The 26558-nt window shown below is 50.7% G+C and overlaps 2 protein-coding genes across 4 annotated transcripts in view; one reads left to right on the plus strand and one right to left on the minus strand.

Moving 5' to 3' along the window:
• The window catches only part of IFT43 (intraflagellar transport 43), a 92227-nt gene that overhangs the window by 57080 nt on the left and 8589 nt on the right, over window positions 1–26558 (minus strand). The gene's annotated exons all lie outside the window — the stretch shown is intronic.
• LOC129403289 (V-type proton ATPase subunit G 2-like) lies at window positions 8127–9385 on the plus strand. Its single transcript, XM_055129971.1, has one exon. The coding sequence runs from the start codon at window positions 8252–8254 to the stop codon at window positions 8534–8536; it is 285 nt and encodes a 94-aa protein (XP_054985946.1). The 5' UTR covers window positions 8127–8251; the 3' UTR covers window positions 8537–9385.

A 26558-nucleotide genomic window follows, 5' to 3' on the forward strand; every position in this document is an offset into this window, starting at 1 on the left:
TACAGAAATCTATCAAATGAACACCTCACCAAAAATACTTGGGACCAGTGACAATATAGCAGGTAGGGTGTTTACCTTGCACACAGCTGACCCAGTTTCAATCCTCAGCATCCCATAGGGTTCCCTGAGCACCCCCAGGAGCAATTCCTGAGTGCAGAACCAGGAGTAACTCCTGAGCATCACTGGGTGGGACCCAAAAAAGCAAAAAAAAAAAACAATAATAATAATAAAAGGAATACTCTGTCCACTTGCTTATCATTCAGATTTGAAGGAACAATACAGAACTTCATAGATAGGCAACACCTTAGGGAATTTATAGCCTTGAAATCAGTTTTGCAAGAAGCATTAAAAGAGTTTCCTTAAAGGACAGGACAAATTTCCCAGCATGTGACATTGAATACAGCACTTAATAATGGTGCACATAGTTGTCTGCTACTAGGTTAAGAAAGGTATGTTTACTCCTAGCTTGCTAAGGGATTTTGCTCATTTTCAATAATAAATTAACATCTCATTTACATTGATTGTTCTATGCCTGATTAAGTATTTTTTTTTACACCGAGTTGAATTTCTTTACTTACATAAGTTAAAATCCTATGGCAATCAATCATCACAAATTGAATTTTACTGATTTATTTTCTGATAATTCCATTTGCCATTCCTTTAAGTTTTGTTGAAGCAAGTAATATTTATTATATGCCTGCTGGGGGACAGGAGGGAACCTGGGGGCATTGGTGGTGGGACTAGTATTGAAACTATACGCTAAAACAATTCTATTATGAACAGCTTTGTAAATCATGGTTTTCTGTTGTTGTTTTTTTTAAATCTTAAAGTGTGGGTGGCAGGAAGCCACTTGTGACATTAAATTCAGAGACTCATTCACAGGAATCCTTGTCGGGCAAATCTTGACCCAAAATACCATGGGAAAAGCAGGTAATGCAATCATTCAAGTGGGATAAAACAGCAAAGGACATTCCCTATTTCAAACTGTCCAGCATTCACTTAGGACTGTGCTTTGAAACATCAGTTTCTGGATCCAAGAATTTTACGTAATTAAAACTGCTGTCCTCAGCCTGAGGAGACGTCTTGACAAATGGGACTAAATCAGGAATTGGCAACTCCACTACGAACTGCGAGGTGGTGGATGCTTTGGTTTTTGTGGGTCCTCCAGTGTCAGTTCCAGTGATCCTGGGAGGCAATAAGCAAGGACTCGGGTGTGACTGTGCTCCAATACGACTTGGCACAAAGAGCAGAGGGTCGAGGCCGCTGACCCCCAACCGGAAATGTGTCCTTGCAACATCCTTTGACGCCGTTGTGCAAAGTCTGGCACCAAAGAGTTTGGGGAAACAAACACCACCTTCTCCCTGCCATGATACCTTGACATTCCTGATTTTTTCTTTTTTTTTTTTGCTTTTTGGGTCATACCCGGCGATGCTCAGAGGTTACTCCTGGCTCTGCACTCAGGAATTACCCCTGGCGGTGCTCAGGGATGCTGGGAACCGAACCCGGGTCGGCCGCATGCAAGGCAAACGCCCCACGCGCTGTGCTATTGCACCAGCACCGACATTCCTGATATTTTTATGAAAAATACATTTCCCTTGCTGCTTCTCTTGGAGTACCCCAGCCTGCCAGGGATGTGCTCGGCCTAGATACACCCCAACCTTCCATGCGGCAAGCCAGCACCTGTTAGAAACGGCCGGGAAGCCAGGAACCAGCTGGGCTGTGGGAAGCACAGCCGTAGCATACAGACAAGCAAGCAAGTCCCGGGGCTGAGGCAGGCACTGAATGGAGCCTCCCGGGCTCGGCCCCAGTCTGTGAGAGACGGCAAAAATGTAGAAAACAAGCTATGGGCGGTGGTATTGTGAGACAGATTTTTAGACCACTCAGCACAGCAACACAGCGAATGGCATTAAAATGAGCAAGTCCCACCAACTTTTTGCTTTCCCAGCACGTATAAAAGTTGTATTCACACTACCTATTAAATACACAACAGCATTCTAAAGAAAAAAGTCAATGCACATACCTAATATTAAAAACTGTAACTTATATTCACACTATCTATTAAATGCACAACGGCATTCTAAAAAAAAATTCAATGTACATACCAAATAGTAAAAATTGAGTCTTTGGAAAGTTGGAGTTTTTTGGGGGGTTGGGGACCAAGGGGGGCTCCCAAGCACTTCTGTGGGGTCGCTACACTGGTGACGCATGGCCCAGCTGTTTGAGCTGAAGGCTCAGTGCCCGAGTCCCCAAGCCAACAGGGCTCTTGGCCAACAGGGCTAACATGGGTGATGCTTTGAGGACCATGTGGTGCTGGAGCTCCAACCCTGGGGCCCCTCAGGAAAGGCATGCACGCAAGCCCTCTGAGCCATTTTCCTGGTCCCCTGCAAGATGGAATCTTTTTGCCAGCGGACAATCTTATAAAAGCCACAATATCTGCGAAGCACAACAGAACAAGGTATTCCCACACTGTTTGTCTCTTGCCAAGAGGGAAACCCAAAGATGTATTAGAAATCCCCATACCCACTTCCCAGTCTAAACATCAGGCTGGAGTGATAGCACAGTGGTAGGGCGTTCACCTTTCACATGGCCGACCCATGTTCAATTCCTCCGCCCCTCTTGGAGAGCCTGGCAAGCTACCAAGAGTATCTCGCCCGCACAGCAGAGCCTGGCAAGCTACCCGTGGCGTACTGGATATGCCAAAAACAGTAACAATAAATTTCACAATGAGAGACAATACTGGTGCCCGCTCGAACAAATCGATGAGCAACGGGACGACAGTGACAATGACAGTCTAAACATCACCCCATACCCATTTTCAAGCTGCACGTATTGATATATCTATATCTATCTATAATCCATATATTTAAATATCTATCTACATTTATAGATACAGATATAAGCAGATATAGATTATAGAGATACAGATAGATATAGGTATATCCCCTCTTCCCTGGAACAGCCCATTGAACCAGGGTGCACCAGACTGGTCCAATCAGAGCCAACCAAGTTCTCTGTCCCAGGAATGTGAAGTTGAAGCTCAGAAGTCAAGCTACTCAGCCAACACCAAGCACTGGAACTCTAAGGACCTGCATAACCCATGAGGAGCACCAGCCAACGGTGGGCACAAGCAGGAAGGAACCAAGGAGTTCCTTGGTTCCAGGAAGGACTGCCTGGACACAAAGGACACCGCCCCAGGCCGGGCTGCTGCAGCTGGACTGGCTTCCAGGTCCGTGCTTCCCTTCCTGGCGGGGCGGGCTCCAGGCCAGGGCCTGGGGGCCTGACTGTCCACACCCTCAGCCTCCACCAGCTTGACCGTTGGAGCCCCAGACTCTGCTGCACAGTGAAAAGTTAAAGTTCTTCAATTAGGGGGGCTCCATCTGGATCCGAGGGGGATCTCTGGCACGCAGCGGTAGGCGTGTGGATTTTTCCTCCCTCAAAACCTGTGTCCCAAGGATAGTAGACACAAGGGCCAGGAAGATTGCGCCATAGCTGGAAGCCTGCCTCATGAGTTGGGAAGAAGGCAGCTGGAATAGAGAAGGGATCACTAAGTCAGTGATGGCTGGAGGGATCACTGGGGATGGGAGATGTGTGAGGAAAGTAGATAAAGGACCAAACGTGATGGCCTCTCGGTACCTATATTGCAAATCATAATGCCCAAAAGTAGGGAGAGAGTATGGGGGAAACTGTCTACCATGGAGGCAGGGGGAGGGTTGGGATAGGGGGGCGTATACTGGAGACATTGGTGGTGGAGAATGTGCACTCGTGGAGGGATGGGTGCTCAATAACTGTATGACTGAAATTCAAACATGAAAGTTTTGTAACTAGCCACAGTGACTCAATAAACAAACAAACAAACAAACAAACAAAACACCCTGTGTCTGAGTTCTCTGTGTAATAGCCTGATCATTACCTAAAAAAAGAAAAAAGAAAGAAAAGAAAAAAGAAATGGACTTTCACTCTACCCTTGAAACCCAAAACTTAAATCTATAAGCAGGACTTTATTTTTCCTTTTCTTTTTTTTCTTTCTTTTTAATGGAGCCCACCAATTCCAGAATCCTGTCTCAGCACTAGGAAGGCCTCTCTCTCTGCCTGAGTTAGCACTGGGAGGCAAACCATTTACTCTTCCCGTGCTGATGGAGGAGGGGAGGAAGGAGAGAGGGAGGGATGGAGGGAGGTAGGGAGGGAGGAAAGGAAGGGAGGAAGGAAGGAAGGAAGGAAGGAAGGAAGGAAGGAAGGAAGGAAGGAAGGAAGGAAGGAAGGAAGGAAGGAAGGAAGGAAGGAAGGAAGGAAGGAAGGAAGGAAGGGGAAAAGAGAATGGAGCTCAAATGATCTTAAAAGCCGGAGAGTAGTCCTGATGCTAGAATTCCAAAGATGTATTCTTTGAACTTGCTGCTTCTGAGACTCCCAGGCACGGTCCCATGACGTCAGCTGGGAAAGCAATTTCTAATTCTGGAAGACTTAACACCAGGTAACATTACCCAAAACCCATATTTTTCCCTTACAGAAAAAAAAAAGCAAGAGTTTTTAGGGGTGTGACACCAGGAGGGACCAAAAATAGGCCCGGGTGACAGCAGCCCTGGGCGGTGTCTCCCTCGAGTTCCCTCTCGACAGCAGGAGTCACGTCTCCGAGTGTGGGAAATGAGCAGAGCCCTGACGGACAGAGGGGCAGGACCTCGCAGAGCTCCTCCAGAGCAGCAAAAATGTGCTCGCTCCAAAAATAAACAGGGCAGGAATGACAGCGAGTGAAGAGTTGGGGGGGGGGGATGGAGAGGGGAGGCACGTGATCGGCGGCCGCGGTCCTGAAATACCAACCCTCGACGGAAAGGAGCCAGTGAGAGACAGCGAGGGGACTTCAGGAAACGGCCTCTTTATATGGTCTCATCCGCATGGGCCAGGATTCAACCGGGTGGAATGACCGAGTCAGAGGGAGCCTCGCAGGCCAGACTGGCTTCTGATCTTTATATGGTCCCTCCAGATTCTTGAGATGCTGAAATAGAAAAGATGCTGCAGTGCCAAAAAAGGAGCCGTTCGAGTTTAGAAACTTCTCACACACTCTCCAAGGCCCGGAGAAACCCCCAAACACGAATCAGGCCCAATCCAAAATGCAAACGGCTAGGCCACACACACACACACACACACACACACACACACACACACACACACAGACACACACAGACACACACACACACACACACACACACACACACACACATACGAGAATTCCTAACAGAAAAAGGCATTAGACAAGCAAGACCCATGGTATGTATCGGACTTTTGCACATTCCAGGTCCTGGGCCATGCAGCCTCCACGTTCAAACTCTGCTCTGCCTCAAACCAAACCTCTCTTTTCTCCTGCAAGCTGAATCCCGGGCCGGACAAGAGTCTCCTGCTGCTGAACAAGAGAGAAGACCAATGCTTACTCCTCTGGGTGTCTGTGCGGGGGTTGGCATGAAGCCCCCCAGCTTGTCCTCCCTGCAGCTGCCTTTTCCAGGTGAAACCCTGGGTCTGACAACAGTTACTAGTCCTGAGTCATAGCCTTTTAGATTTAAGGGGATGGGAGGCAATGGCCCATTAGAGCTGGTAACTAAACCCTTGTGAGTAAACAGCTCTTTCAAACAAAGCTGGACGAACCAGAATGCCAAATCCGGAGCAACAGCACAGAGGGGAGGGTGTTTGCTCTGCATGTGTCTGGCCCTGGTTCAATCCCCAGCACCTTGTGTGGTCCACCCCCCCCACACACACACCCCCCACACCCCACAGCATACTAGGATGGATCTCTGAGCACACAGCCTAGAGTAAGCCCTGACCACAGCCAGGTGTGGCTCAAAACAAAAAGCAAAGAATGGAAAATCTGTTTTAAGGATGCTGAAAGACACCTGGTCATGAACTGATGTGGAAGTCATGAGGTGAAAGTCTGACAGGGAACCAGAGCGAGACAGGACACCTTCCTTCAGAGCAGAGACACCCGTCACCACCCAACTCTTAGATCGAGCACAGCAGCATTAACAAGTGAACATAAGGGGCTGCCACCTGCAGCGCGGAGCACCACTCGGGAAGAATTCCTGTCCCTAGTGCTCACCGAAGGGAAATGAGATCCCAACCTGACTTCCGGCTTACTGGAAACCAGGCGAGAGGTCCAGTGACATTCGTCAGGAGAACCTGACAAGCCCAGCACTTGGAAAACTACAAAACAACTGCCCAGCATCTTCAAACGGTCAGAGCAGCATCAAGCTCGGCGGGTGAGAGAGACGGGAGACAATTCTGAACTGACAGACTCAAGAGAAAGCTAACGGGTGGCACCTGAGCGACGCGAGGTTTCAAAACCAAAAAGAGCTGCAGAAGAAATTTTAGAAACTACTAGGTAAAATTGGTATGGCTTAGGTCACCGGTGATATTAAAGAATGTATCAATATTTTAGGCTTGTGAAGTCATGGTTTTCTAGGAAACTGTCCTCGTTTTGAGAGGTACATGCTGAAGTATTTAAGTGACATGTCATAATTCTTGCTTTGAAATAACTGAGCAAAAAATGTCTTGAATAAACAAAACAAATAAAAAAAACAAGAGATGGAGAGATAGCACAGTGGATTGGGCATTTGCCTTGCATGCAGTCCATCCCAGTTTGATCCCCGGTAGCCCATATGGTCCTCCTAGCCCGCCAGGGTTGACACCTGAGTGCAGGGTCAGGAGTAAGCCCTGAAGTATCACCATGTGTGGCCCAAAACAAAAAAATAAAATAAAATAAAAAACAAACACAAGCACAAAGTCTGTTTAAAAAATATAAATAAGCAACTATGGTCAAGTACAGGTAACAACTGGATCTAATTGGTGGGTTATGTTGTTCATTATACTACTGGTTCTATTTTTCTGGATGTTTCCATTTTCCCTTTCCTTTGGGGGGTGGGAAGAGGGCATACCGGGCTGTGTTCAGGGCTCCCCCTCCCGCAGTGCTTAGGGATCACTCCTGGTGGTGCTCAGGAAACCGTCTGTGGCAGGAGGGATCAAACCTGGGCCGGCGCTGTGCAAGGAAGTGCTTGCCATCTGTCCTATCTCTGTGGCCCTAGAGGGTTCCATTTTTAATAAAAAAAAAATTAAAAACAAAGAGAAACTAGATGCCTGACGCTTAGGCTTATAAAAGGTTTGAAAAGAGCAATGTTGCTGAGATGGAGTGAGCAAAATAAAAGTTGTTCAATGAAGAACTAGGCTCAAGAGAAACACAGTCTCCTTCGGGGCTGAGAATTCCTAACCCTGACGTGCTGAGGATCAGAAAACAACTCCCTACCCATAGTCAGACCTAGAAAGTAGGAGAATGAGCATCTAAATTAAGCGGCTTCCCTATGGCCCTGGTTCCTACCCCCAAAGTTGCGAGCTGCAATTTATAAGATTGTTTTACTTTAAGGTAGCTTTGGCTTACACTGCTGTGTATGGTTCAGGGGTGCTTTCCTACCCACACCCACGTCCTCCATCCCTCACTGACTATCAGGCCCCCTCCATCCTGTGTGCCCCACTATATTCCGGTAACCTCAATTCTTTGCTCTGATTCCAAAGGTTGCTTTGGTCTGTTTCACTGTTTTTATCTTTAAATCTCACATATGACTGAACTCATTGATATATATCTTTGTGTGTGTGTGTGTGTGTGTGTGTGTGTGTGTGTGTGTGACACCAGGTGATGCTCAGGGGTTTACTCCTGGCTCTGCACTCAGGAATTACTCCTGGTGGTGCTGGGGGGGGACCATATGGGATGCTGGGAATCGAACCCGGGTCAGCCGCATGATGCAAGGCAAATGACCTACCCACTGTACTGTCACTCTGGACCTATATCCTTTTCTTTCTGATTTATCTCACCTAACATTACAAAGCTTCTAGTACTTTGATGTTGTTGCAAAAAGCACGGTTTCCCCAAAAAGGCAAGGTTTCATCTTTCCTTACAACTTAGTAGTATTTCATTGGGTTTGCAAACCGTTTTTTATCCACTCATCTGTCACAGGACACTTGTATTACTTCTTCATCTCGGTTACTGTAAATAGTGTGGCAATGAAAAGAGCAATATGTCTATCCTCACTTACGAGCCTATGAGAGGAACTGCTAGGTTGTATGTTGCGTCTATTTTTATCATCTTGTTAAAAATCAGATCTGGGGGAGCCATCTGGTACCTTGGTAGCATCCAAAGTACCACTGCCCATAACAGAGAAACGGCCAGTCAGTCCCAGGGTATCCAACAGCTCCTGCAAGCGGGCGGCTGAGAAAGTGGCAGATGCCAGAGAGGAAGGCCCAGCGCCTGAAGCAGGCCAAGGAGGAGGCTCAGATGGAAGTGGAACAGTACCGCAGAGAGCGGGAGCAGGAATTCCAGAGCAAGCAGCAGGCAGCCATGGGCTCCCAAGGGAACCTGGAAGCTGGGGTGGAGCAGGCGACAAGGCACCAGGTGCAAGGCATGCAGAGCTCCCAGCAGAGAAACCGTGAGCGTGTCCTGGCCCAGCTCCTCGGCATGGTCTGTGACGTCAGGCCCCAGGTCCATGCCAACGACTGGATTACTGCCTAGGAGACACCACAGGGCCTGGCTCCTCATGGAAAGTTTCCCCTTGAAGAAATCCCCTTATTGAAGTTACTCCTCCTCGCTATGTCCTGCTCTCCTTTCCATCCTTAGATGTTCTCAGAGGCAGGATTCAGTAGTTCTAGAAGTTTATGGATATCCTGTCCAAGGCTGAATCTCCTTACTCTGCTTTAACCTTCACCAGAACTCAAGTAACCCTCACCCAGAGCCCTTGTGAAAAGTTAGAGCATGGAGAAGTAGAGATGTGGGAAACACTCCGAATTCAGGTGAGGTTCTTCCAACCTTGTCACCTACAAATCCAGGACAAACTCTTTCCCTTACCTCCCCCGCGAGACTAGAATAACAGTATCTACTACAGGCTGCTGCAAGATGAGGGAATCACTGTGGAGTCTAGCATGTAGTTCTGATTTGTAAACAGCAGCCCTATGCTAGTATTGCCGCCTCCCGTCCACCTCTCTAAGCCCTTTCTCACACCACCGAGGCCTGCCTGGCGTTCTAGTCCTACTCGTCCATTCTGTGATTCTAGTCTAAATTCTCTGAAGGACTGGCTCTTCCCACTTCTCTTTTCCCAGAAACTTTATAAGATGTGACAAGATGGAATTATGACTTCATGTGTAACCTCTCTACTGGGGTTCCTGGAAGATGTTGCAATTCTCTTTCAAGTTGGTGCTTCTCTTTACTGGATTTCTCCTTCCACTGTCCTCCAAGGACCCATGAGATGTTTACTGCTTCCTGAGATAAAGTGATGCTGTGTCCCCTTGTGTGCACGGCCTGCCTTTAACACACCCTCAACACTTCACTTTACCTTTGTAACAGCTTAAAAGTCAATAAAATAAGTATGGGAGAAACCAAAAAGAAAAAAAATCGGATCTGATTTCCAGGTAGGCTGGTCAGTTACCATTCCTACAAACACTGTGCCAGGGGTTCTTCTGCTCCACCCTCCCACACCCTCGCCCACCACCAGTACTTCTGGTTTCTGGCTTTCGGTAGAGGCCAATCTCACGGGAGTGAGGTGGTCCTGCACTGTCATCGTGATTTGCATTTCCGTGATAATAAGTGATAGTGACCATTTTTCCACGTGCTTAGAGGTATGTCTTCTTTGGAGCAGGGCCTGTTCCTTTCTTGCCCATTTTTTGATGAGGTTCTTTTTTATGTTTTGCTGATGGCTGTTTTATGATGCCCGCATGGGTGAGCCTGCCAAGCTCTCCATGGCGTATTCATATGCCAAATACAGTAACAATGCTGGGTCTCATTCCCCTGACCCTGAAGAGCCTCTAATGCAGCACCATTGAGAAGGATGAGTAAAGAGAGGCTTCTAAAATCTCAGGGCTAGGATGAATGAAGACATTACTGGCCTCGCATGGGAAAATCATTGATCAACAAGATGACAGTGACAGTGACAGGGGCTGTTTTATGAGTTCTGTATTTATCTTAGCCAGTAACCCTTTTTTTAATACATGGTGTGCAAATCTTTTCTACCATTCAATAAGAAACTTTTTTTGTTTCACTGATCATTTCTCTGGCAATGCAAAGGCTTTTTAGTTTGATTGCTTGTTCTTGTGTTGTGGGAGGCAAATCCTTCCAGATGTCACTGAAGTCAATATATGATATGTGCCGCTTGTTTTTCTCTCTGCATTTTATCATTTTAGGTCTAATAAACAAGTCATGATGTGATTATAACTTAAATTGTATATGTGTAAATTTGGATAAGGGAGACAATTTGGTAGAAAGGTCACCGGATTTGATCTCAAGTCATCTGGCAAAATACACGAACTGATTCATACGTTAAAACAACAGCAACATAAGAACAGCCATGAAGGGCTTACGATAGGATCAAACTTTAGGATTTGGGCCAACAGACCAGTTCTAGTACACATATCCAAGATGACAGCTGAGCAAATGGGCTTAGAAATGCTAAAGTCATCTTACTTGAGAGTAACGAAGCAATAATTCAAATCCGACTTTCTCTGAACCAGATGGTACCACAGCTCCTAGAGGCTCTGGCTGTGCCTGCTGGCGTGGGCTGGAAAGGACAGCACAGCCCCAAGGGAGGATCTGCCAGGGGAAACGAGGCACCCAACTGCAAGAGAAACTTGATCGAAGCTCTCCAGGTTGAAATTAAGGAGAAGAACTGGGAAAAGTCAAACCAAAAAAACCTCCCTCCTCCGCTGACTTTCTGGCTGCCGTCTGTCTACAACACACATTCCAGGAAGGCAGTAAGGGGGCACACGGAGCAGCCTGGTCGAACCCTCCCCCCTGCCTAAAGAGGCAGGCGGAGAGCAAGGTTAAGAGTAAAGCTAGAACTAAAAAGCGAGGCCATCCTCATTTTCCCTTCAAATCTCTTGCTCGATACCAAGTGATGCCAAAAATAAACTATACCGCCGTGCGCTGTGCCAAACTTAGGTTGAGTTCAATATGACTCTTTGTTCCTGGAAAGTAGCTGAGTCTCCACTGCATGTCACAAGATATTCTCCTTGTTCCAACGGTGGAACAGCTCTACAGAAGGAGGGACTAAACGAAGGGGGCAGGGGAGGCAGTGAACTTGCCAGGAAGAACAGGGGGAAAGCTACTGTTTCCGTTCGAGTCGGAGTGGGTGAGCAGGAGAGGGAGGCAGGAGGGCTGCAGACCCGTCATGTCCCAGCCCCAGGGTGGGCGCTTGGTCCAGGCTCACTGCAGACCCGTCATGTCCCAGCCCCGGGGTGGGAGCTTGGACACCAGGCTCGCTGCAAACCTGTTGTTTGCCAGCTGCAGCAGGAGGCCTGGGTCCAGGCTCACTGCAGACCCGTCGTGTGCCAGCTGCAGTGTGGGGCCTTGGACCGGGCTCACTGAACCCCCTTTTCTGGGTCAGAACAGCCACGGCCCACTGCAGATCAACTCTAAACTCTGGGGACAGCTTCTGGCACAGAGTAAACACTTACTCAAAGGCGGTGATAATGGCTCTATTATTTCTCACAAATTAAGAGCAGCGTGAGGCGGGAAAGAAATCCTTGAACATGTTGAGTTAAGACCACGGGACACCTGGGGTAGGGCAAACTCTGTCTGCCTTGCGCCAGCTTCACTCCGGAGATCCCAGGTGCCCACGGGGAGCAGGCCACGTCGAGGGGGGGGTAACCCAGGAAGAGGAAGCACAACTCCACCGCTCCCCGGGACGGAAGCAGGATGCTCGGGGCACTTGCCAGTGGTCTCGTCTGGCAGCTTCAAATATTCCCACGAGCCCGGCAACAAGACCCCAAGCCCGTCTCTCAACCCAAACCCACAAGCTGCCCACTTCAACGGACTCTCGGAATGGGACCGGCAGCAGCCCGCCCAGCAGCCGGATCCCAGAGAACACAGCTCAGCCCTGGAACCATCCCTTGGCGAGCCACCCGCGGCTGTGGTCCAGGGACACTCCTGGCTCGGGGCTGGGGCAGTTCCCCGCAGTGCCTGGGGGACCACAGAGCAGTGCTGAGAACTGAGCCCAGACAAGGCAAGTGCTCTCCGCCCACGAGAGCCACATCCTCAGCCCTGCGCATCGCCCCACGGAGCCCGGAGGGCCCCACCCTGGACGGTGGCCTCCCGGGGTGGGGGTGTCATCCCGCATCAGCTCTCCCTCTTTCAGTCTGTACCTTGCAGACACTTCAGCTGAGCCAAAACAAACATTCTTTCCAACTTCCATCATCAACCCGAACCTCGATGTTTCTGTCATTCTTTTACCTCCTTTCAAGTGTGAAGATCCTACCCGTGTGTGTGTGTGTGTGTGTGTGTGTGTGTGTGTGTGCGCACACGCAGTCGGGACGTGCAAGACGCGGAGAGCGTGTGTGCCCAGCACCCCGAGGGGCAGCCCCCCGCCCCTGCCCGCTGCTCCTGAGACTTGGGGCAGGAAGAGTCTAAACTTGCTGTGTCGGCCACATCCAGAGCCCCGAGAGGCCGAGAGCCGAGTGGAGAAACCTGATCCTGCCCCGGGCCCCTCATGGGTGATGACGGAGGAGGAGTGGTGGGCACTCGGTGGCGGGACTGGGCGCTCCAGGCAGATCCCCCAGGACCTGCAGCCCACCTCCGCCAGCAGGCGGGGTGGTGCTCTGAGCCGAGAAGGCTGCGGCCGGCCAGGACTTGAGCTCCCTCACCAAGCACCGGCCCCGGGGGCTCTCTGCTGTGCAGACTTGGGGCTTCCCAAACTTTCGGATGTCACAGACCACTATTATTTTTAAAACATGAATCTTGCTCTGTGGTGGGGTAGGGTGTGACTAGGAGGACAGCGGTTTTTCACATTGTTGAGCATCGCTTTTATTATTCTTTTTAAGCCACCATTTTTTTTTTACTCCAGCTTAAAGTCACTGAAAATGGAACATTTTCAATCTCACCAGATTGTCACTGTCACTGTCACCCCATTGCTCATCGATTTGCTCGAGAGGGCACCAGTAACGTCTCCACTGTGAGACTTGTTACTATTTTTGGCGTATCGAATACACCACGGGGATCTTGCCAGGCTCTGCCGTGTGGGCGGGATTAGGAAAGCTAAAAGAAAGGGTTCTCAGGATTGAACATACTTGGTTTATGATTAAAAAATCCTTCTATTTTATTTTATTTTATTTGAGGGGGCTGGGGGTGGCACACCCAGCAGTGCTCAGGGCTCACTCCTGGCTCTGCACTCAGGGATCACTCCTGACAGGCTCAGGGGACTGTACTGAGTGCTGGGGATCAAGTCCAGGTCAGTCACGTGAAAGGTGAGCGCCCGACCCGCTGTTCTATTGCTCTGGCCTCCGAAATACATTGTTCTTGGTTTTCTTCTGTCACTGTCATCCCCTTGCTCATCAATTTGCTCGAGTGGGCACCAGTAACGTCTCTCATTGTGAGACTTTTTGTTACTGTTTGGGGCATATCGAATACACCACGGGAAGCTTGCCAGGCTCTGCCGTGCAGGCTCGATACTCTCGGTAGCTTGCCGGGCTCTCCGAGAGGGGCGGAGGAATCGAACACGGGTCATCCGTGTGAAAGGCGAACACCCTACCACTGTGCTATCGCTCCTACTTAGGTAAAAACTGCCTCATAGGCCATGCTCCTTTTCATTGTCTTTTTTTTTTCCTTGCTCTTCTTCAGTTCTTTTTCTCGTTCTTCTCCAGCGGTGCAGCCCAAGCTCCATGGTTTATTTCCCAGGCTCTCCTGCCACCTTCCTCAAAGAAGAACAGCTCTGAGCAACAGGACCTGGGTACGATGACGGCACCCACCATGCGACTCGCCCTCCTGCCCCTGGAGAAGCCGCTCGGCCACTGTCTCTCCCGCCCCCGAGGCTCCTCTGTGGGCGAGTCGGAGCGCTCGGCACCGCCGCTGCCAGGATGGCTGGCACCAGACCACAGAGGCTGGGGCTCGCTCATCCCCGGGGCTGCTCAGCCCTTCCAGGGGCACCGCAGATGGCACGGCACTTTCGGTCTTAACGGCTAATGAACCAGAATGCCCGTCTCGGCTTTCCCCAGAGCACACCGACAATTTGTTTCTGCAACAACGCTCTCATTCTTTCCTTGCCAACAGTGCCACTTGGAAAAAAAAAAAGAAAGAAAACCACAGTGGATTCAGAAAAAAAAAAAATCCCAAAAGCTATTAGGAAGTCCTAGATCCAGTCAAGTGCCGCTCGGGTCCAACTAAGCTTCATCAGAACAACAGTGATACCTCTAGACAGGACATGGTACACAGCCCTCTGATGGTCCTGGAGGGTGAATAAAGGCAGCAGAGAAGTGAGGGGATCTGGTCTCTGAAAGCAGAGAATGGCAGCGGTGGGTGAGAGTTGAAGCGGACTTTCCCCTCGCGTGTGCGCTCCCGTCTGGGCAGGACGGAGCAGCTAGGATTCAGGCAGAAACCTGCTCCAAGAGAAAGCTGGAGGCTGCCAGGGTCGCTGACCCGAGTGAGGACCCCTGGGAAGCAGCACCCCGCAAACCTGCACTTACACTTTCCCCCAAATCCTTTCGCACCTGAGTGGTGGGACCCCAGGAAAGAAACTATCCAAGGAATTGAAAAGCTTACAGCCAGATAGACAGACGGCGGGAAAGGCCCTTGCCTGGCAGACCTCCAACCCAGGGTTTGACCCCCTGCCCCCCACACGGCTCCCACGCCTGCAGTAAGCCCTGTGTACCGCTAGGTGTGACCACAAAACAAAACAAAACAAAAAAACAGACAAAAACAAAACAAAACAAGGGAAAATGAGATTTTAGCTGCTCTTCACAAAGTGTGAGACAGAGCTGAGTTGTTTGAGTTCTTTTTTTTTTTTTTTTTTTTTTTGCTTTTTGGGTCACACCAGGAGATGCACAGGGGTTACTCCTGGCTCTGCACTCAGGAATTACCCTTGGCCGTGCTCAGGGGACCATATGGGATGCTGGGATTTGAACCTGGGTCGGCCGCGTGCAAGGCAAACGCCCTACCCGCTGTGCTATCTCTCCAGCCCCATGAGTTGTTTGAGTTCTAACAGAGCAGGGGAGGGGGAGAAGGGGCTTGGTATTGCCCTTGGGTTTTCAGTGAAATCCTGGAAAAGCCCACTCTAGGAACAAAACCCATGGCTAACGACCACGGGATTAGCTCTGGGACAACAGGCAAAACACAAAACAGACCTGACTTCGCAAAGCCTACAAACATCTTCACAAACCCACGGTGATCTGCAGATGATGAAACTGCCTGCACAAGCACAGGCCGACAGCTTCCAGGGGACGGCACCACGGTCCACGGTCTCTACGTGTCCTCTGCACAAACTAAACTTAGCAGATACGTGAAGAAATGTGAAAACAGGACCACAGTCAAGAGAAGGAAAACAAAACCGTGAAATCTGACCCGGGGGCTGGAGAGATAATATAGCAAGTACGGTGCCCGCCTTGCAGCCCGTCCGGGTTCCACCCCTGGCACCACAGGTGGTGGTCCAGGCCCTGCCAGGAGTGATTTTGGAGACTAAGGATGGTAACATTCCATCCCACCCCCCAAAAAAGCCTGACCCCAAGCTGACCCAGAAGATAGGATGATCAGACGTGTTTAAAGCAGTCAAGCTAGACATGTACTAGAAAGGAAAGATGGTCAGAATAAATAAAAAGATGGAGGATCTAATCAAGAAATAGAAGCTACATAAGGAACAGTGAAATGTATCATTTAAAAGTTCAAGTTAAAAGTACTAATTTTGATTCAAAGATAGAAGATGAGGCTGGAGCAATAGTCTAGCAGACAGGACACTGGCCTTGTATGTGGCTGACCTGGGTTCTATAGCTAGCACCTCGTATGGTCCTCCAGGCCTGCCAGGAGTGATCTTTGAATCAGAGGCAGGAGCAAGCCCTGAAGACGGAGGAAAAGTGCCTTCTGCAGAGGCAGACTAGGGGAGGGTGGAAGAAAAGAAACTGGGACATTGATGGTGGGAAATGTACACTGGTGAAGGGGCAGGTATAGGATCATTGTATGACTGAAATCCAATTTTGGACGACTTTGTAACTGTTTATCTCATGGTGATTTAATTAAAAAAAATTTTTAAGTGAGAAAATTAATAAAAATTAAAAAAGAAAAGAAAATCCAGAATTCCCTCTGCTATGAGAAACTATCTTCCAAAAATGAAACTGAGGGGGCTGGAGCGATAGCACAGCGGGTAGGGCATTTGCCTTGCATGCGGCTGACCCGGGTTCGATTCCCAGCATCTCATATGGTCCCCAGAGCACTGCCAGGAGTAATTCCTGAGTGCATGAGCCAGGAGTAACCCTTGAGCATTGCTGGGTGTGACCCAAAAAGAAAAAAAAAAGAAACTGAAATTAAAATATTTCCAGGTTAAGCAAGAAGTAGTTTAAGGTAAGATGTTCTTGGCGAATCTGTTCTATGAGAAACCCTGAGGGAAGCTCTTCAGGCTAACGAGAACAAGCCAAGCTGGAAACGTGGATCTACGGGAAGAAATAAAGAACAGCAACGGCAGGCATGCAGGTGAACAGGAAGGATCAGCCTTTTCTCTCTCATTTCCTCTAAGTGACGGCTGTGGAAAGTGAGGCAACAAATTGTACTGGCAGTTAGGCTGTGTGGGATTCTTGGGTATCTGTTGCGTCCCTAGGGCAGAGGAGGAGCGGGCCGGGAAGACTGCGTGGGAGCACCTCACGCTTTGCTAAGTGGTAGATGCCATCCCTCTGCAGCTAGTCACAAGGCAGAAATGCAGGGCTGCTGCCACTGGCCTGACTCCACCGTCTCACAACGAACCTCTGCAGAGACACCAAACCGCCAAGACCTTCAGGTACACTGGTCTCCGGCTGGGAACTCTGGGGTCTTCTCAGACTAGGGGTGGGTGGGCAGCTTCCCCACCCACACACACACACCCATGCTTCCAGAAGCTCTGGCAGCCACACCCAAATCCCACACCACTGCGGTGTAAACTTGCTGCCCAGTTAAATATTCTGGAGTGTCCGGAGCACGCGGCTGTAAATGTGGTAACACAACATCTCCAGACTCCGTAAGGCTGTGTAATGCAGAGGGAGCACACCCATTAGATGGGAAAGCAGCACAGAAGCCAACTGAAACTCAAGAAACAGAATCAGTAACACAGAAGGCTCAACTAGCAACAACAGCTTAGTAAACCCTCAGACACGGGACTTAAAGTGCCCCTCGTGAGATATTAACAATTTTCACAGATTTTCTTTTACTTTAGTATTTTTTTGATAATTGCATTAGCCATTGAGTTGTCACAAGCAATATAAAATAACTTACTTTTTGCCCACTAAGGGTGCAGGTCTGGGGGGCTGTTGGGAAAATGGGGACAGTGGTGGAGGGAAAGTTACATTGGAGGTGGGATGGGCGTTGGAATACTGAATGTCGGTGACAAATGCATCATGAATAACTTTGTAAGCCACAGTGTTTAGATAAAGGGGGATAAAAATGAATACAGGGCCAGAGAGACAGCACAGCAGGAATTTGCCTTGCAGGAGGCAAACCGGGCTGGTTCGATTCTCCAGCATCACATAAGGTCCCTGAGTACCACCGGGGTGTGATACAAAGCACAGAGCCGGAAGTAGTTCAGGGGTGATTTTTTAACAATCCCTCCCCTGCCCCCGTCAATTAATAATGCATATTAATTTACTTCCTAAAGCAATCAGTTCACAGATTGTATTTAAAACAATACATAAAAGGTCAACAGAGGGATTCAAATTCAAATTGAATTAAAAAAATCAATCGGCTAAACAGTGTAACATAATTCTCCATTACTCTGGGTAAAGGCCTGAGACCGGACATTCCTGTCTCTTGCCAGCGTCATTCAACATTACTCAGTACCTTCTTCCTAGGAAGCATCACCACCGAGATCCTTTACTATCATCCTGCTCCTTCTCAGTAATCACCGACACGTGACTCAGTGAGAAGAAATCCAGCCTCCCTAGCGATCTGGGCAAGGCGTTCTGACCAGTGTCCCGGGCCCCAAGCAGCCGAGAGCGTCTCCCTCCACAGCACACTCTGCCCAGGTCCTCCCACTCCTCAGTCCGGGCTCCCGCCTGTGGATCTCATTCCTCTCGCAGCTCCTTCAAGAGAGGCTGCTCACGCCTGTATGACCCCCTAAAGCCGGGACTCCAAGATAATGCTCCCGTCTCACACATCACAATTCCTCTAGACCATTCCTTTTCCAAATCACTGGGAGCACTGCTTTTGAAACACACACTCAGCTCCAGCCCATCTTCCGGGCATCACATATGATCATCGGTGCACTGCCAGGGGTCACCCTGAGCACAGGGCCGCGTATGGCCCAAATCCACCCCCACTCCCCCAAATAGCAGGCTATTTTTTTTAATAATTTATGCATTTTTGTGGGGTGTTTTGTTTTGTTTTGTTGGTTTTTGAGTCAACTGCCAGCAGTGCTCAGGGCTGACACCTGGCTCAGGACTGACTCCTGGTGGTGCTCAGGGGAGTAGAGGTGGTTCCAGGGATCAAACCCAGATGCGTGCAGAGCAAGGACCCTCCCCCCACCATAATACCTCTCCAGCCCCTCATTTTTATAAAATAAACCATGTGATTGAATTAGGAAACCTACAACTCTCATGAGCCTCAATTCCACTAAGAGTTTCATTTACAAAAATAAATATGGGCTTGGGAAACATCGCAGGGGTTAAGGCACCCACCTGGCAGACAGTAGGCCCTGGTCTGACCCCTGGCACCGCAGAGTCCCCGTGTGCTGCCCGGAGCAAGCTCCACGCACAGAACCGGCAGCTGCCCCCTGAGTATTAACTCAAGTCCCCCAAACATGTGCACATACATATATCACATAGGAATTTACAAAACAAATATATGAAGTTAATTATAATGCGATGGCATGACACCCAAAAGTAGGGCCACCTGAGGTTGGAACCGTGGCCTTGACTCCCGGCGCCGGGACCCTGAGGACTGCATGACTGAGCGCTTCCTGCAGGCCTCCCTGCCAACTGCCTCTCCTGGCTCACGCTCTCCACAGAGCTGCTGGAGTCACCTTCACAGAAATCCAAGTTTTGAAGGTCATCCCCTGTGCCTCGGAATCCTTGCATTTCCTGTGACACACAAACTCCTCTGTTAAGAAGTTTTAGGTACAGGGGCCGGAGCGATAGCACAGCGGGTAGGGCGTTTGCCTTGCACGAGGCTGACCCGGGTTCGATCCCCGGCATCCTATATGGTCCCCCAAGCACTGCCAGGAGCAATTCCTGAGTGCAGAGCCAGGAGTAACCCCTGAGCATCGCTGGGTGTGACCCAAAAAGCAAAAAAAAAAAAAAAAAGAAGAAGTTTTAGGTACAAAAAGCTGTTTGGTGAGACCACTCCAGCTGCTCCAGCTGTGCTGCATAGGAACGAGGTGGGGGGTGGAGGGTCAAATATAAAAAGGAGAGACCAGCCCGGGGGCAAGGCCTAGGAAGCTAATCATGGCTTAAGCCATTTCTCTAACTCTCAATCAACCCCTCCCCGCAGACCACCCCCGAAACAGGATGCTATTTACAGCCCTAGAGTCTAAGAAGTCTTCCCTCTGGGAATCTTGCCTGAATAGAAGTCATTTCTCTTTAGAACAAAAGGATCATCACCATGAAAAGTCTCACCTACTAAAAAAAGATCTCTGCACACAAGCCAGGAGTCTACTTACTCCGACAGGAATCGAACCAAAATACTATAGAATCGGCAGCGCCCTCCGGAATGGGCCTAAGCAGACAAGACAAGAAGGCCCGTGAGCGAGAACCCTCCTCTAAGTCTGAGTTCTCGACTGAGATGAACCGGGGACACAGACAGAAATGAGGACCTGGATCCCCGGGCCATTTGCACGTTTCAGCATCACACATACACTGTCACTGGTATCTGGTTGATTTGGCGTCTCTTAGTTTGTGAAATCCAAAGAAATGCCGCAGTCCAGCCAGAGCCTAACTGAGCCAGCCTTACTTCTGTAACAAGCAGCATTCTCTTGGTTATAAAGACCTGTCACATAGGTATGTAAACAATTTTCTCCCAGGAAAGTTAAGGACTTTTAGGATTTAATTCCTACTCACAAAGCACCTCCTTAAAAAGGATGCGCTGGGAACTCAGGTGATCACCCAGGGTCAAAGCACCTGCCTTCCATGTTGGGAGTTCGATCCCTGGTACCACGAGCATACGGTGAGCACAGCACCAGCAGCTCAGCTCTCTGGAGCCCCCAGGGTGACAGATCGTTCACAATCTCCAGCCCGCCTCAACCAGACGTGTGCAAGGACCACAACTAAGAAACATGTGAGCAGCCTTTACAGGACTACAGGGCCCTGCAAGCACATGTGTGCGCATCACGGAGACCCCCGGTGCACCATAAGCACTATACCTCAGTTAAAAACTACGAGCCAGGTTGGAGAGAAACTGCAGTGGGTAAGGCGCAGGCGTGCACAGAGCAGACAGCTGGCCCAGGTTGGGATCCTGGCACCATGGAGCCAGGAGCAAGCCCTGAGTCCCCACTGAGGTGCCCTCCTCCCACCTCCACCAAAAAGTACAATCCCCGGTGAGCAGCTAAAAAAGTGTCCAGAGGAGCTGGAGCGATAGCAGGAAGGGCGTTTGCCTTGCATGCGACTGACCCGGGTTCGATTCCCAGCATCCCATATGGTCCCCCAGGCACCGCTAGGAGTAATTCCTGAGTGCATGAGCCAGGAGTAACCCCTGTGCATCGCCGGGTGTGACCCAAAGAGGGTCCAGGCCCTGTGGAGCCTGGCAGCGGAGCGTGTGGCCCTCCCTCTTGAAATGACAGAGCACAGCGAAGGGGGAGCCAACTCAAGGCTGAGCCGGAAGAGTGAGAGCCATGGAGACTCTACTGAGGCACGTCTCGGAGGGCCTCTTATCTGCAAACACAGCTGCAGGGCGAGAGCTGGGCGGCCTGAGGAAAGACGCATCAATGAAAGATGACTAGAAAAATATTTAAAGATCCTAACTCGCATAATATTACCAATTATTCCAGTGTCATGCCAAGATTCCAGCCTCAAATAGTGCATTTTTTTTTTCAAAAAAATGATAAGGGGGGCTGGCTTTCAAATCCTGGAAGAGCATCTCACTGCTTGCAAAAGTCGCCGATGACCCTCCTTCACCCACCGCCGGGGCACTGGCTCCACTAACCAATGCAGCCTCCAGAGACTCACGCCGGCTCAGCACCGGACGTGCCCCACCCTTGGCTAATGTCTCCTCCTCCCCATAGGTCCAGCATGATTTTCTTTCCTGGACAACTTTTCCATATGTCGCCAAGAATAGAAGGGAGCGTAGGAAAGGCAAGCCCCTGGGTGTCTTCATTCACCCCTCTTGGCACTAACTTCTCTGCAGCCCCCAGCTCAAGGTTGACGGGGACAGGGAACGTGTCTAGATTATCACTGTATTGCCATCTTCAGGCACGATAACCTGCACATCGGGACATTCTCAGTCTAATTCCAGAAGTGGATTAGTGAATCACTCGTGACGCCAGAGGCTGGGGTGGCGGCTCACAGGCTGGTGCACACACTCGGCCTGTGGAGGTCCCGGGATTGATTCCTGACACCCTGGGAGCGCTGCTGAGAGCAGCACCCGAGCACCGCCAGGTGCGGCTCCTGAAACAGGGTTCTGAAAAATCCAGATGTTACCATAATCTCCCACATCTCCGAAGTCACTAAGGTCCCTCCTACCTCCTACGGACGTTTTTCTGTCCGTAGACAACCAGAAAACAACAAAACCATCTGAGTCAGCAATGAATTGTTTCTGCGTGTGCGTGAAGCAAGATAGTTTTTATTGAACCAAATTTCTTTGGACAAATGTGAGGGGCTGATGAACTGTAGCCAAACGCACAAGCACTGAGGCCTGACCCTGACGCTGGCAAGCACCGCGGCTACAACGCGTCGTGAGTCTCATACCCGGGCACATGGGGGAGACCTTCGGTTACTGTGACGGGATCGAAGGGGGAGGGGGAGGATAAACAATGGCAACAAAAAAAAAAAAAGCAAAACATGTGAGGGGAGAGAAGGAGAGGAAGTACATGCGCAAGAGAGAACACGGGCTTCTCCAGGGTGGAGCAAGCAAGCAACGATGCACAGAGACGGGCCAGTGAGATGCGTGTTCAGGGGAGAACACGGGCTTGGAGGGTGAGCCTGCTTTTTGGAAGAACTGCCAAGCTCCCAAGAGAGGGTTGGGTGGCCTTGAAGAGATGAAAAGCAAACTTAGTTTTACACTAATTCCCTCCCCACCTGGGGAGTTCCTTTTCCTTTTCTCTTCTACTTTCCAATGAACTTTTCTACTTCCTCCCCCCACTCCGCCCCCCCCCCACAAAACCAGGAAAGACGAAGAGCAATTGGCAAACGACTGATCAGTGGCACAGGCCGGCAGGCTCCTGGAGGAGGAGAAAATGGTATCACGAAGAATTCCCACCAAAGGGCTCTTGATCCAAACGTGTCTGTGCACAAAGGGCCAGTGGATACCCCGAATCCTGAACAGAACTGCAACACAAGACCAAGTGGGGACACTTCCTAATTCTCTGGTGGCAACTCTCGGGACAGTGCTCCCAAAGGCTCGTGCATTCTTTGACGTAACCCTCTAACAGGCTGGGGGAGAGCAGCGGCAATCACCTCACTCAACAGAGGACACGGGCTTTGGGGGGGTAAGTAAACTCCAGGGGTGTATGCTGGGACTGAAGACAGAATGACCATCCTTTCCACAGATCAGGACAGCAGCAGCTAAGTTCACGGAGCACTAGGTCCAGCTCTTTACAGGGGGCGGTGGGGGGGGCGGGTGCGCCCAAGCAGTGCTCAAGGTGGTCCCAGGGCCCTTCCTGGTAGTCTGCTCAGTGCTAAGAGCTGAGGCTGTCGGGTTGCTGAGGCGTGTGCAGGGGCCCCCAGGGCCAACTCAGAGTGTTCAGGAGTCACGGGGACTACCGGGGTGCCCCCCGGCAGGGCTCCAGCGCCTCGAGAAGTGAACCCACTACTAGAGGACCCTGCGATGCGGGAATCCACCCAGATTGGGACGCATGCCTCGAGTGTATCACGTAACCCCGAACTATGGCGCCTGGGCAAAGCGAAGACGCACGCATTTCTCCCTATCCGCCCTCACCGGTGAGGACGAGAACCCGTCTCGGCCTTTCCAAGCTCCTCTGCCCACCCCAGCCCAGGGCGAGCAGGGAGCCGCCGACAGAGGTGCTCCACGGGGCAGAGAGTCCCCCGAGGAAAGCATCGTGCGGCGGGGACCTGAGGGATCCCAGCCCAACCTGACGTGTCCCCAACTTGACATTCCCTCCCCCGCAGCAGTGGTCCGGGAGGGGTCGGCCAGGAGCATCTGCCCACCCCGAGGGAAGAGTTCAGAACCGAAGCACGCAAAGCATGAGAGAAATATGAACTGTGGCAAATGCATTCCTCACGAGCGGTCCACAGCGAATTCCCCGCAGCCCTCCAGGACGACGTTATCAGAAGCTCCCTTCCCTCCAGCCCATTGGCGGGCGCCGACGAAAAAGGCTGAAGAATGTGGCCAATCAGGAGAGCTATTTTTGTGAGAAAGAAGAAAAATGTCGCCAAAAAGGGTCAGCAGATAACCCTATTGGGCTGAAAATAACTGCCGGGCTGGCAGACCAGTCAGGGGACAGGCCAGGGCGAGAGACGCCATGCAAAGCACCATGGGAGCACCAGCTGAGGGAGGCTGTTGGAGGGTGAGGAAATTGGCCTAATTTGGGAACATGAGCCCAGCCGCATTTCTCAGATTCCTGGGAGAGAAGCTGGCTCACTTTCAGTTCTGTGTCCTAGGGAGGGGGTTGGGGGGGGCGAACAAGGGAACAGCTGTGACTCAAACACTTCTCTAGACAAGTGGACGAATAAGGGTGATCAAGTGATAGAGGACTTCCTCCCACTCTAGAAGATTCCAAGGGTTGAGGGGGCGGGGGGGGGGGACGTAAAATCCCACGGGTCTCTCTGTTCACTCCAGATTCAAAATTCATCCACCGCACCGGTAGGAAGGGAGCTTGGGTGGGGGGAGGCGCCCCGAACGGAAGTGAGAGAAAGCAGAGCCAGGTGAGATGGTCAGCGAACTCTGGAAGCCTCTCTGGGCCCCGGTGTCCTCACAGCTAACGGGAGGTAAGGGCGATCCCGACTTCAAGAGCCTCCGTGCACTTTAGAGCGCGTGCATGTCGTTCCAGAGGGAGCAGCGAGTGTCCCCATGTGACCGAAAACTGTGACGACTAAAATCCCAATCTGTACAGCAAAAGCCAAACCTGGCCCCACGTCAGAAACACTCACCTGAAGGAGTAGGCCAGTCCCGGGGAGGTTTCACTCAAAATTACTCCACCCCCACCCCACCCCCACCAAGACTCTGTACATGGGAATGGAATTTTCTGGGACCAAGGGTCCAAGTTTTTGTGAAGGAGTTGTGCAAGAGCAAAGTCAGCAGCACCAACACAAGGTGAAAGCGCTGGCAGAAAAATCCAGTTTAATTCTCAGAGCTGCTCTCCCCAGAGAAAGCTAGATGGGGCAGACGTGGAGACATCCTGGTGAAACCATCCTCCGGTGCGATTCGCATTCAGTTTGATGTCAGCCTCGGCAGTGCCCTGAACTCTCTGCGGCCAGCAGTCCAAGCCGGGTTTTCGGCCAGTGGTGCCAACCACCCGGAGGGGAGCAGTGAGAAACTACCTAGGACTGAACCCGTTTCCCAAGAGGGTTCCATGTGCTCAGGACTGTGCCACGAACCGTATGTGCATCCTCCTGCATTCACGGCCCCCACACCCCTAAGCAGCAGGCTCAGCCCCCACCAGCTGAGTGAAGCCGCGTGAAGAATCCATCTCTCTGGTCTGCCAGGACAGCGAGAAGGTTCTGTTCTTTGCTCCGGCATTTGCCACATGTTGGAGCACACACAGACCTCTCCTCTCTTCTCAGAGACTAGAGGAAGAGTTCCGAGACCAGGTCCGGGCCAAAAGTGTCCTTTGGGCAGGAAGTCCCCACGGACAGAGAGAACAGCAGAAAAAGATCAGAACGAGGGTTCATACAAGCTTCCCACTCGAGTTCTCTGGGACTTGAGGGCATACAATTTTTCACCGAACTCGGTATTACGTCAAATTCGAAAATGGGAGAGGAATGTGGATTTTTTTTGTGTTGTTGTTGTTACTAAAAATAATTCATTCCTTCCATACTCAAACCTACCAAAAAACATTTCTAAAGATGCCGTTGTTTTTTTTTTTTTTTGTCATGTCATATACAGAGTGCCTTTCCAATGGCCATTCTCTTTTCCCTAACCCCAACCTCCATGCCTTGGGGTGGCAACGTGCCCAGCTGAAAGCTCCCGTGGCACTGAGGCTGTTTGCTAAGACCCAGTTCTAATGGGTAAAATGTAAATGCAAGTCCAGGTGGTGAGGCTGGGCTTCGGCTTCCCTGATGGGTAGGGCCTGCGCAGGCGGCAAGTGTCTTACTCTTCAGCCAGGCCCTCTCTTCCCACCGGGAAGGTCGATCTGATTCAACGAGCTGTCCTGCACCCAGGGGAAGACGGCTCCAGATTGCAGAGCTAGAGCCAGAGCTCAGTGATGGAAGGCATGTGTGTGTGTGTGTGTGTGTGTGTGTGTGTGTGTGTGTGTGTGTGTGTGTGTGTGTGTGTGTGTGTGTGTGTGAGCCCCTGGGCCCCTCCTCCATCCCATAAACACCTGCCAAAGACCCAAACAAGCCCCAGAGGGCAGAGCAGGGAGTCAGGAGGGGGGTGCAGGATAAAAAACCAAGTCCAGTGGCTGCACCCGCATTGCTCACCATCAGCTTCACTTGTGCTGTGTCAAAAACCACTTCTGCCCAATGCCCACCAGAGGGGCAGCTATTCTGTTCCATGCAGCCCAATCCAGTACTAACAGCCACAGCGGGGATACCTGGAAGCCCCAGGCAAGCAGGAGCTCCATCGCTAGTTCCAAACAGAAACAGAGGGCAGGTAGGTCCGATGTGAATGAATTCATGCAGGTAGGTGAGAGAGAGAGAGAGAAAGTGAGAGAGAGAGAGAGAGAGAGAGAGAGAGAGAGAGAGAGAGAGAGAGAGAGAGAGACGAGGCAGCAGAGATGCTGGGCGTGGTTCAGTTCTATCTCCATCATCACTTCCAGCCATCTGCTTCGGGGCGGGGATGCTGGCCCAGCATCCCTGCTGTGCTAGAATTTGTGGGGTTTCTGGGGCTGGAGCGATAGCACAGCGGGTAGAGCATTTGCCTTGCACGCGGCCGACCCAGGTTCGATTCCCAGCATCCCATAGTGTCCCCCAAGCACCGCCAGGAGTGATTCCTGAGTGCATGAGCCAGGAGTAACCCCTGTGCATTGTCGGGTGTGACCCAAAAAGCAAAAAAAGAACTTGTAGGGCTTCTGTTTTCATTTTTGTTTGGGGGCCAAACCTGGCGGTACTCAGGGGTCACTCCTGGCTCTACACTCACTCCTAGCGGTACTCAGGGGACCATATGGGATGCCAGGAATTGAACCCAGGTTGTCTGCATGCAAGGTAAGTGCCCTACCTGCTGGACTATGGCTCGAGCCCCAGAACTCCTGATTTTATAGAGAAACCCCAAGTCTGGCTCTCATGTGAAGAGAGTCTCTTGTTCATAAATAACAACCCTGTTAATTTTTTTTTCTCTGTAT

This window comes from Sorex araneus, chromosome 3 (assembly GCF_027595985.1).
Source record: "Sorex araneus isolate mSorAra2 chromosome 3, mSorAra2.pri, whole genome shotgun sequence".
Lineage (NCBI taxonomy): Eukaryota > Metazoa > Chordata > Mammalia > Eulipotyphla > Soricidae > Sorex > Sorex araneus.

Coding starts and splice junctions, on each gene's coding strand:
- LOC129403289 (XM_055129971.1), top strand. CDS start 8,252: ATGCCAGAGAGGAAGGCCCAGCGCCTGAAGCAGGCCAAGGAGGAGGCT.